Source organism: Labeo rohita, chromosome 4, assembly GCF_022985175.1.
Source record: "Labeo rohita strain BAU-BD-2019 chromosome 4, IGBB_LRoh.1.0, whole genome shotgun sequence".
Lineage (NCBI taxonomy): Eukaryota > Metazoa > Chordata > Actinopteri > Cypriniformes > Cyprinidae > Labeo > Labeo rohita.
The window spans coordinates 22020443-22033297 of NC_066872.1; the positions used below are offsets into that span (position 1 = coordinate 22020443).

At 36.1% G+C, this 12855-nt stretch overlaps 1 protein-coding gene across 2 annotated transcripts; it reads right to left on the bottom strand.

Annotated features, from left to right (window-relative positions):
* Positions 1-398: 398 nt before the first annotated feature.
* Positions 399-9300, bottom strand: LOC127164034 (shaker-related potassium channel tsha2). 2 transcript variants are annotated; one of them, XR_007827581.1, is made up of 2 exons: positions 6192-9300; positions 399-1156 (listed from the first exon to the last, which is right to left on the bottom strand). XR_007827581.1 is itself a non-coding variant. In XM_051107680.1 (2 exons), exon 1 carries the CDS (start codon positions 9151-9153, stop codon positions 7717-7719), a length of 1437 nt encoding a protein of 478 aa, XP_050963637.1. In that variant the 5' UTR covers positions 9154-9300; the 3' UTR covers positions 399-1156; positions 7670-7716. The 2 variants fall into 2 exon arrangements, 1 of the variants encoding a protein (XP_050963637.1); XM_051107680.1 differs by having other exon boundaries at positions 7670-9300.
* Between the last annotated feature and the right edge of the window lie 3555 nt (positions 9301-12855).

Here is a 12855-nt window from a genome sequence, read left to right on the forward strand (position 1 = left end):
TTGTAATTCTTCTTGACGTTTTGGATTGAATGATTGCCTAAAACCAGGATGGACAAAGCCAGGACAACACACATCCAACACTGCTGACAGTAATGTGGGGAAACACGACATACTGCATGCTTGAGCTGTTTCCAGAAATAAGGCTTGTGAACTGTTTGACGCAACTCAACACAGTGAGGTAAATGCACAGTAAAACAGCCAATCAAGACAGTGAGGTAGATGCTTTCAGTGATGGGTGATTCTGAAACTATATCAATAATTATGAAAGAAATAAAGACACAAACCTGCAGCAACATTTGTGTTTCAGTGTTTGTACTGCATAAACAATTAAAGGAGGAAATCATGACAGAATTTCTACATTTATACACATTTCCTTTTCACTGTAGGCAAAAAAAAAAAAAAAAAAAAAAACAGAGTGAAAAAAGAAAGAAAATTGAAAATGATTTAGCAAAATTTTAAAAAGCTAGAAAAATAACCTTTCACCAGTTTAACCGATTCCATTTCATATAAAACCTATGATACTTTAAAAAAATAGATATTTAACAATGTTAACCTCAACAGTCAAGTAATTTGTTGTCACTGATAGTTGTTCCCACTTAATATGACTACTGAGTTTGTTGACCAAACAAAATTAATAAATTAACATAATAATCAAGATTTATTCCATGTCCAACTTCCCATGCATTCCATAATATGTTTTGGTATAGCACATGATCTGTAACGTTTGAACTTGACATATTACTGGTCTGAAGACACAAATTCACATGTACATACTCACACACACAAACCTGTCCCAGTAGCATGTTGTTGTTTTTGGGGGCAGATAAATCTACGGATGCATCTGACAAATTGTTTGTGCATGTACTCTGTGATTTCAAGTAAATAGTTTCTACCTCAGTGCACTTCAAAGCATCTTCGTTATCTTTACCATGTTGTCCTTTTTCTTCATGGTTAGATTCCACATTTGACAATATGATTCCTTTTGAGGCATTGTACATAATTCCTTCGATAGGAACAAGTGAATGCTGTTTAAATGCGAAGATGAAGTTTGTCCAACGTAGTGCTGCTCCGGTGAAGGTTCATATTGTCCTTGATGGTAATGTGCTGCATGTATATGCAGATCTCTTGCACAGGAAGTCCATGTACATGACTGTACCTGTAATCAAAAAGAGAATAGAACTCTTACCCATAATAAAAGTTGTTATTTTGTTGTGTATTTTCAGCACAACTGGAACACCCATAAGCCAGAACCAGAGCAACTGATTGAGGCTTTATAGAAGGAGTTCTTTACAGAAAGAGTAGCCTATATGAATCCAAAAATCCACATACACTTTGAACTGTAACCAAATAATCATATTCTAACTATTTGACTACAAATAAATAAATAGAATTAAAAAAAGAAGGAAAAAAAAGAAATATTTTATTTGTTTACCTCATGTGACTATTAACTGAAATCAGATTTTTTTTTTTTTTTTTAATGTCAAAGGGGTTTGACTGCCAAAAAATTTCCGGAATCCCTGGATTAAGACATAATTGTTATTTAAATTGTGTTTTTATAATTATTTATTACTAAGTAGGTCTTTTTTTAGAGCAGAAAACAGCTCACAGTAACACAACTTTTAGGGCATGCATTGATAGTTTTTGGAATTAGGCAATGAGCAATAGAAAATTTTTCAGGTGCATCCATAAATACTAATATGACTGCTACAAACCCATATATTATCTTATATTAACCGCCAGGGATCAACATTATTTAGATGGACTGCTGTTCTACACTGCATTAGTAACACAGAGCAGTCAGCCTGTCAGCAGTGTGGCAGAGCACACAATGTTCAAGTGCAGGTGGTAGTGCAGCTTGATTAGAAAAACATCTCAATAAATATATCATATGTTAAACAAATTTTTCTGCATGATGATTTGTTTGATAATTGTTTGAATTGTTTCATTCAGCTCACTGGGCAAATTATGGTCAAATATATAACTTTTCTACTACTAAGTTCTGTTTTGATCTTAAAATACAGTTTCAGCTGACATTTGCATCCATTTGTCTTTCCAAAAATGTATATCAATGATTTTATATTCTTTTTTATTCACGGTTAACACAAAATAATTGTAGAATTCAAATTAATAAATTAATAGGAAGCATTTACACCAATGACATCACCACTGACGTTAGCATTACCATCAACAATACAGGAACAATGCAGACAGTAACCACTCACAGTAACATCACTTTCAGCAACAGCAGCATTTAGCGTGAAACGACTGGCAGTAACAGCACTGATAGTAATAAAAGTTACAGTAACACAACCATTGAACAGCAACACCACCGCTGACATTAATGTCAATAACACTACCAACAGTAACAGCAGTAGCGGTAACACCATCGACAGTAACACCATCAACAGTAAAAAAAAAAAAAAAAAAAAAAAAGGGGTCTGCAGCGTTTTCAAAAGTCTCCATTTTTGAGGTATGGAAATTCCGGAGTAGTGTAAACAACAGGCGTAACCACTGACAGTAACACAATCGACACCACTGACAGTGACACCACCAACAGTAACACCACTGACAGTAACATCATCAGCAGTAACAGCACCACCTAAAGCACCATCAAGAGATCCACCACTGTTAGTAAACGCCACCATCAACAGTAACACCACTAACAGTAACACTACTGATAGTAACAGCACTAGCAGTAACTTCACTGACAGTAACACCACCAACGGTAACACCATTAACAGAACCACCACCGATAGGAATGCCTACATCATCAGTAATGCCACTGACAGTGGCACCACTGACCGTATTATAATCAGTACTATAACACCATTCAAAATTGGTCCTTTAAAATTTATTACATTCAAAACTAAAATGTAGCATGTAGCATGTTACTCAGTTTTTAGATGTTACCCAAGTTTTTTTTTCTCCACTACTGTCACCTGATGGAGTTTTGCTTCTTTGGCTGTTTACAAGTATAAACGTGCTTCTGATCGAAATGTTATCCGATCAGCGTGTCCTGGTCCAGAGGTATTCGAGGACGCATTGTGATCGGATTTCAGTGTAATGTAAATGCAATCCAGCCATTCCAGACAGTGTAACCACTGACAGTATCATAATCAACAACACCATTAAAATTGGTCCTTTAAAAATTACAATATTTAAAACTAGGTAAAACTAGTAGTTACTCCGTTTTTAAAAAATTTCTCCACTACCATCATCTGATGGAGTTTTGGTTCTTTGCCACTGTTGCCTTTGTCTTGCTCATCTGGGGTTTAAAATATACTTAATATTCACTTAAAAGACAAGTAATATATTAAATTTAACTGCACCGACATTGTTAGATCAGAGTATAATTCTAAACTGAACTGAGCAGTTACTGAAAGGAATTGAACAACACTGAACTAGTGCCTTCTTAGAGCTGAAATTAAATGCTTCATGGATGGAATAAATGAAATTTGTACAATATTAACACTGTTTTTTCCTGTTTATTAATGTGATACTGCTTTGAAACAATCTGTATTGTATAATACAGCTACACTTTTTGACTATTTTTTAAGACTGTTTATACAATATTATACCAGGTGTCACCAGAATTTTTTGCTTTATTTATTTATTTATTTTTTTTTACTGAAAAATGTCTCTAATTATGTAGCACTGGCATATTTTCATGCTCCAAAGCACTTTCAAAATTAAATATTTAAAAGAATATGTATTAAATCGAAAGTCTTACAGCTTTGGAATGACAAAACGATTAGTAAATCATGACAGTATTTTAATTTTTGGTTGAACTATCCCTTTAAATAGTCAAGCTGAATTAGTTTAAGAATTTTTACACTTCAGAGGAAACCCTAACTAGACTGTCTTAGGAATATCAACACCGTGCTGCCGTGCAACCATGCAAATATCACCCCTGCGTAAGCCAGAGCTAAAACTGTGCTGTTTCATTTGCACTGCACCAACAACTGTAGCAATCCACAAAGTCACTCTGACCTATTCGACACCTGTGAGCTGTAACACAAGCCAATAGCACGAGTGCCACACATGACAACAGCATTATGCAGCCGCTCTTATTGTGTCTTGCTCACCATATTTTCCAGCAGAAAAAAAACCTGTGCCTGTCAGTGTGTATTCAGATCCTTAGACAGAGTATTAAGGGACAATATTCCTGGGCCATGAGGAGGTATATGAGAGTCACATGATGGCCACTGATCAACTGTAAGTGCCAAAGGTTTCTGGATTATGAAAGTATCCACAGCTTGAAATAACATGACCTTTGCTGAAGTGAACATGGCAGTCAAGTGTGTGTCTGTGTGTGTACACTAGTATTCACTACATTATGGGGTCCCAGTGTCCCCACAAGTATAGTACATTTTTAGGCCCTGTGAGGAAATAAGCTTATAAATCATGCAAAATGATTTTGTTTTTTTTTTTTTTTTTTTTCAAAAATCTAAAAATGCATAAAGTTTTCTGAGTTGTAAGTTTTGGGTAAAGAGTTAGGGTAAAGGGAAAGGAGATACAGTTTGTACAGTAGAAAACCTTTACGCCTATGGAATGTTCCCATAATGATAGGAATACCAGTGTGTGTGCGTGTGTGTGAAATCTATAAGCATGACACACAATACAATATGAGGTCGGGAGGTCTCATATGTCACTCTTATTTCTTTTCTTTTTTTTCTCTCCATGTGACTAGACCAGTATTCTCTCATAAAACATTAAACACACATAGTCAGTGCAACACAACAATGTTAAAGTGGGTCAGGAAATACCCTGACTCTATCCTCACGTAACCTGGCACGGCAGTTCAACGGCTGCGGTGGACTGACCCTGGGTTAAGAATATGTACTTAATATAAGATCTATTTATTAATTTATTTAATAATTAACATTATTTATTTATGTGTACTACTGTTTATGTAGCTAGTTTGCAGATTCTCTAATTGGATTGAAATATGAGAATACACATTTGGTTGCTCCCCAATGAATTTAGTGAATATTTATGATAACTGGATGCCACATTAACCTTGCATATCAGACAGATTTCAGCCATTACAGTTACAAATATATATTAATTACATATTCAAGATGCAGTTGTGGATTTTAGCTATTTATTCTGCATTATCTTACTTTATATTATAATATAATTCCTCTGAATCAGTTATTCTAAAACAGTTGTCACATAAGTACAGCTATTAAATGCACACTTTATTTTGAAGAACAGTGGCTGTTCAATATTAGATTCTAGTAGTTTATTTATAGATGATGTGGTAAAAATAACTAATGTCATTGAATTTTATTGTATATTGACTGTAAATTATAATTATATAAACACTGTAAATTATAAATTCTGGCTTTACCAGCTACACAAAGGATATTGAAAGAGTGACAAAAACAAGCAAATACCACCCCCTAGTGTACACAAAGAATATAGCAAAAAGGTCTACAATTTTAACTTGTAGTGTTGTTTTAGAATGGATAATTCTAGTTTAGCAATCAGTCTTATTTCATACAATTTTCCTTTTTAAACAACTATATTTATAGTCATATTGCTGTGTAGTCTAATTCAATCACGTGCTTGTAGTATATAATATATTTCTTAACCAGTAAAATAATTTGAACTCTACCCTGCAAACCATTACATGAAAAAAGATTTAAAAGTGTTTTTTTTTTTTTCTTTTTAATTTGCCAATTTACTAAAACGCTTTGGCCAAATATTTTAGGATTTATTATGAGTGACTTTTATGATTAGTGTGCATTGTATTGGAAGGATTTAGTACTAGGTTTTGTTGATTATGATCAACCTAAAAAAGGACAATTTTATGCAATAAATCTGATCCTGTTCCTTGCCAGACTCTTCATTTCATTCCACATATCTAATTATTCAAAATATATATATATATATATATATATATATATATATATATATATATTAAAAGAAATTTAGCAATATCTCATATCCTTTAAATTGTCTAAAAAAACACTTATTTTTGCAATTATTTTTTTGTGACATAAAAAAAATCTGAGTATGTTTATACTGTTTGCAATTATATTGTTTGTATATGGGTCCAAAAGTACTGCATTCATATGTATAATTATTAGAAACAGTACTTTTTTCTCTTTACAAATAGCTAATTCTAATTCTAAGATACTTTAGAACACACAGTTATGTTTTTATGGATGTGTAGTGTTACATACCTCCTCCTGCCTGAACTCTTCTTGTTAATGTGAAAATCCAATTAAAAGGAGCAAAAAGTAAAAAAATCTTGATGATGTGGTATGTCCAGAAATATGTGCATTTATTTCCATTTTCAGTTAGTCCATTATTGACATTGCATGAGTTGATTCTCCTAGTCCAGCCAATAGGCGAATGAGTTTTTCCTTCCTCACAGTGATGTCATAATGAATCCCTTTATGTGCTGAATTCATGATCCCCTCTTGACGCTGTTGCAGTGCAGACATTTCTTCATTTTTATGGGTGCATGCTATATGATGTTATATTGTTACTTTGTATTCACATTTGGTATATTGGATAAGCGTCTGTGGGCTCTTTTAGTTTAACTAGGCCTAATTAGAATGTAAACCGCCCTACCTAAATGCCTTTCATTTAACTGACTTCACGAATGTACCTTGTTAAAAAAAAAAAAAAAAAAAAAAAAAAAAAAAAAAGCACCAAAAGCCATCTTTCACGTGAATAAATTAAGGGAACAATAATAGCCCAATGTCTCCAGAACCCTCTGGAAAGTTGCTATGGAAACACATTTAGTATCTTAAAGACTGCAGTTTCCACGTTTGTCCACTAGATAACGCTAGTGTATTTTAAAAAGAACTCGTGTCCACATTTGAGCGCACATTGTTGAAATTGAGCCTCTCCTCATTCATTTTCTACACATCTGTTGATAATATGAAGAAATGAATAAGCTTCATGTTGCTTACCAGCGTAAGTCTATCCCTGAAGTGCATCTACATAGTGCGAATAAAGTTATCAAGTAATTTTAAGATGCCATAACCTTTTAATGCTAATACAGTGCCACTGGTATTATTATGACCCAACCTGAAAATGCAGTTCCTAAAATTAAAAATCACAAAGCTGGTTTGCTCTTCTACTGATCGTTCTCAAAAAAGCACGAAGATACGTATTTCTCACATTTCCAAATGTGACGTTACACTACGCAACAAGATTTTATAATTGTAATAATAATACCAGTTTCCATTTTAAAAATAAGCTTGGGCGAGTCGTTTTTCTTTTGCCGAAATGACCTTGCAGTTTAACTGTCCTCGTTCGAAAAAAAAAAGTTCTATATATTGGTCCTACTATTTCTTTCAAATAAGCAGATTTGTATGTAAACTTCTGTATCGCACTGACACCAAATTAGTTGAAAAACTACGGATCACGCGACAAAGAATTTGTTGACTAAGAGTACGAATAAAGTGCTACACATTGATTTAATCGGCCTTGCTTATATGACATACGCTCTATTTGATTCTTTTTATTTTATCTTTGCGCCACTACGTCTCGCGCTTCGATGATCTACAATCACAACAATGGAAGACAGTTTAGAAAACAATCGCACATCACGTCATAGTAAAATCCACTGTCGTCGTTTCCAAATGAAGTGTTCCTCATATTATTACACATCTACTCAAGCCAGCGCGAGGGATGAGGATGTACTCACAGAAAAAGGTGCGCTTCTTTGGGTTTATAATTGTTGGCGGTCTACATTCATACATCAGTAAGCTTCCCTGTGTATGCTTTATGGGGGCTGCAGTTGGTGTACTTGACTGAATCTCCATCCTCTGAATCCAAATAGTCTGATTTAGAAAGGGACGCTTTGCTGTCATTCCTTTTAAATTCACCAAACGAGGGTTGCTGCTGGCCACACGTTACATGCGTATACTGCATCTGCTCCTCGTGCTCGGTCTCCCTGTGATAGAAGTAATTGAAATTGGACACGATGACGGGCACTGGAAGCGCAATGGTGAGCACACCAGCGATGGCACATAAGGAGCCCACTATTTTGCCACCGATGGTGACGGGGCACATGTCCCCGTAGCCCACAGTTGTCATGGAAACCACTGCCCACCAGAAGGCATCGGGGATGCTGCTGAACCCCGAGTCGGGGTCGTCCGTCTCGGCGAAATACACGGCGCTGGAGAACAGTATAACTCCAATGAAAAGGAAGAATATGAGGAGACCCAGTTCCCGCATGCTCGCTTGCAGGGTCTTACCCAAGATCTGAAGCCCTTTCGAGTGTCTGGAAAGCTTGAATATGCGGAACACCCGCACCAAGCGAATGACCCTCAGGATTGCCAGAGACATGGCCTGCTGGCCGTTGCCCTGATGCTCGGCCAACTCCAGACCCAAGGTGATGAAGTAGGGAATAATAGCCACGATGTCGATTGTGTTCATGATATTCTTGAAGAAGGCGGGCTTGCTTGGGCACGCGAGAAACCTCACGAGCAGTTCAAAGGAGAACCAGATTATACAAAGGGTCTCCACAATAAAGAAGGGGTCTGTGAATGGATTGGGCTTCTTTGAACTAGCAGTTCCATTGATAGCGGACTGATCCTCATTCATTTTCCCGTCTTCCCTAAACTCAGGTAAAGTCTCCAAGCAAAAGATGACAATTGATATCAAAATCACGAGCACCGAGACGATTGCGATGCCCCTGGCGGGTCCAGAGCTCTCGGGGTACTCGAACAGCAGCCAGACCTGTCTCTGAAACTCGTTTTCGGGCAGAGGTCGCTCTTCCTCCTTGATGAAACCCTCGTCCTCCTTAAAATTCTCAATGACTTCTTCTCCCAACTCGTAGAATTTGATCTCCTCCATAAAGATGTCCACAGGAACATTGACGGGTCTCCTCAGCCTGCCTCCAGACTGATAGTAGTAAAGAATGGCATCAAAACTCGGTCGGTTCCTGTCAAAGAAGTACTCGTTCCTCAGAGGGTCGAAGAAGCGCATCCTTTTCCTGGGGTCACCCAGTAAGGTGGCAGGGAACTGCGCCAGTGTTTTTAGTTGGGTTTCGAAGCGCAACCCGGAGATGTTGATAACCACCCGTTCGCAGCACTCCTGGTCCGCCCGTTCAGGGTCGTAAACATCTTGGGACAGGGCTGCCAATGCCACAGTCTCGTCGAGGTTCTCCCCGGGCACCACAGTCATGTTTGTCCCCTCAAAAGGGCGAATCGTTTTCGCGCCCCGGTTCTCGCGCTGTTCGTGGAATATGGTCAGAGCACTTGTAGAGCTGCGCGTATCGCGTCACTTCGCGCGCATTTTCCTCACGGAGGTTTCTCCACATTCCCTCCCCAAGCTGAGGCTGGCAGTCTGGTCGATTGGCTGTCACATTCACAGCATTTTAAGCAGCAATGCCCTCCCTCACTCCCTCGCTCTCTCCAAACGCGATGGCAAGCCATTATAACATTTATTTCTTTTACACGAAAAAACAAAGCAAATGTTACAGGTGCTTATTTAAGCTGACTTATAAATGTTTTACTTTATTATTATTATTATTGTTATTTTTAAAAAGTCAATCTTTAAAACTGATGGGTTACTCCAAACCCTTTTAAAAGATGGACGATTAAGAAGATTATGTTCTTACAAGCTGTAAATCAATTAGATATGCACATGAAAACAATCTAATAACATCTGCAAAACTCATTTAACCTGAAACGGTTAACAGTACATACTCTTAAAATGTAAAATGTTCTCTTAAATGTAAAAAAAAAAAAAAATAGTCACAATTATAAAACAGCGTAAACCATTCAGCTGAGAATTAAGATACAAACACATTAGCTCTGTCACAATTTAAAGGTTCACAATTCTTCCAAGGCTGCATTCAAAAAGTAAACGCATCATAACCTCCGTGAGTGGCATGAAGACAGCGGTCCCATTTTAAAAAGCTTGTTTAAATGTGTCAACGAATTACCCCCTTTTTTCCTGGGCCACAACGGATATAACTAATGGATTCTTCATGGCCCAGACTGTACCAAGATTCATTGTGTACACATGATGATTTTATATATTTATTTTCTGAGAAAAACAGCCGGATTACACTTGTAAATGCATTACCGCGGGAAGTAGGGGTGCTGATGGTGCTGCAGCATCCCCTGGTTCAGAACTAAAGAAAAAATGGGGGTGCTGGGGGTGCGGTCTTAAAAATAAATAAATGTAAATTTTGTAACAAAAAAAGAAATACAACTATTTTTATTCATTCGGATAGTCATTAATATTCATTGGAAAAAACACAATGACAACAAGCAACAATTGTCACGTGATGTCACCACGTCCGCATCCATCACTGAAGATTAAAAATACACCAGTCAACCTGTCGCAAAAACGCATTTCAGATTTTTTCACAGTCTGGTAACACCATAATACCAATTCTGAAGACTGTTTAATTATTGAAAAAAAAAAAAGTATATTCTATTTTTATTTCTGTATTTCAGTGCTTGATGTGCCGTGGTACTTTTTATTTACCAATTTTATGTGCCACTGTATAGGCCCACAATAAAATAGTACCATTAAGATATTCACATGAAACTGAAGTGACAATTTTGACATTAATGACAATTTTGTTATCAAAATTTGCAAAGCAAATAATGGATTTCCCCTTCAAAAATTATCGTAGTTTGTGGTTCATTATTATTACAGATCAGTCATAAAGTAGCACAATGGAAAATTCACATTTATTAAACATCTAACTCTTATTAACAAAATGAAGAAGACAAAAAACAAGTTTATTCTTATAATTATGTGCATCCAGTACAAGTCCAGTACAAATGTTACTGCTGCTCAACAACGGTAGTTGTCACAGTTGCTAGTTGACAAGAACAATACAAGAACAATTTGTAGGCAAGATTGTCTCATTTAACATTGCTCAGTTCAACCTTCATGGACTTTGAAAGATGCAGCCCCTGGATTACAATACATGTTTTTTTTATGGAATCACAAAGAAACAATTACATTTTTTAATTAAACTGTGAGTGGTTGTTGACTAGACAATAAATGTAGGCTTTATGTTAAAGAAAATGTACTAATAGCATAAAAAGAGATACATTTAATTTAAAAACTAAATGCAAAAACAGCTTGCCATACAGGGCTTTCTATGAACCAACACATTTAAAATGAATATGGAATATCTTACACATCAAAATCCAGTTGATATTTGGAAATAATATTTGTTTGCACAATTTAAATAAACCATTCTAATCTTTGGTGGTGACATTTAGTTGCTTTGAAGTTGGTTTGTGTTTTATTCATTGGTATTTTATTGTTTTACAAAGTTATCAGTGCATAAAGTGCAGTATTTCTCTACATTTCAGATTCTTCTCCTTCCTGATTAGATTGTGCTTCATTTTAAATTGTATTTGTAGCACTCATCTTATGATGTCATTGTTTAAATACTCCAAACTATAAAAACACTTGCAGCTATTATGCAAGTGTCTGAAAAGCTCTAAAATGCTTCAACAGAACATTCACTAGTGGGTGGAGTTGTGGGCCAAGTTGAAAAGAATGACGTGGAGACTCAAAATAGAAATAGATTTCTTTTCCCATGGAGTAAATCCGGGAGCAGCACATGGGGAGAGAAAAAAAAAACTACACAAGGGTCATACCCTTTGTTAAAAAGACATTTGCATAGTTCATAGATTTTCAAGACACTACTGTGGTTTATAAAGCACAGATTCATGTTTGAGTGACACTGCTGGTTATTCAAATTGTCTTAAAATAGACAGAAGTTATATTTTAGTTATTTTAGGCAAAGCTTTCCATGCTGACATTTTAGAAAAAAAGGTCAAAGTAGAAAATAATAAATTCATCTCTCATTCCTCCTTTTCCACATACATGACAATGTTTTTTCCCTTCCAGTTTTGACCTTATATTGTGCATCCTAAAGTGCTTGGCACTGCATCAGAAACATCATAGGCAATCAAACATCTGGTCTAAAGACAGTTTTGCACATCAAATTCATCGGTAAGTGAGTCAAGTTATTCAACCCTTGCTTTATTACAGATGTTTCTATTCACGTCCATGACCTAATGTTTAATTGACTGTGTGTGTGAAGTGAGTGTGTTAATGACCTTCACACTCAATTTTAACAATTTTGGCTAGTAACAGACCCTAGGAATATGCCAATTGGTTTATAACATCATAGCATTAACTTCCAATCTTTAAAAACATCTGGATGTGATGCCCATAAGCTGCTTTCATTTACCTTTTTTCTTCATTTATCATAATTGGAGACTGAAAGATCAGAGGAATGGCAGTTCTGTGGTTTAATTGATACTTTAATATTTTAATATTTAGTTTTATCACATATTTTGTTATTTAATGAAATCAATTCCTACCATGTTTATCACTTTCTAGGAGCCCCTTTGAACCAGCAATCATTACTCAAGAACACAGCTTACACACACACACACACACACACACACAGAGAGAGAGAGAGATAGCTCAGGTCCAGCATCATGCGGACTCTATCAAGGTGACTTCCGCTCCATCAGTGAGCAACTGCTGCAGTGATTCATGTGTCTTTGAGAGGACATGTTTTTACGCTGCTGTGGAACAGATCAAAAGAAGGTTTTCCTGGACAGTGTGTCATTTTGTCCAGAGATGCATTAAGGAAATGCACAGGTCACTGCCGGTGTCCTGGAACTCTAAAGAGGAAGATTAAATTTACAGGGTCCGCCTATATAACATGAAAGCTACTGATTGGCTGAAAAATGAGAAGTGTGTGACATACAGTATCACTTTACTGTTTGGCATTCATTATTATCTTTATGTTTAAAAACATGGAACATGCCATATGTATTATCAAGTAGATACAAACATGATTTTAAGCTTATATATTTTAGATAACACAACTGG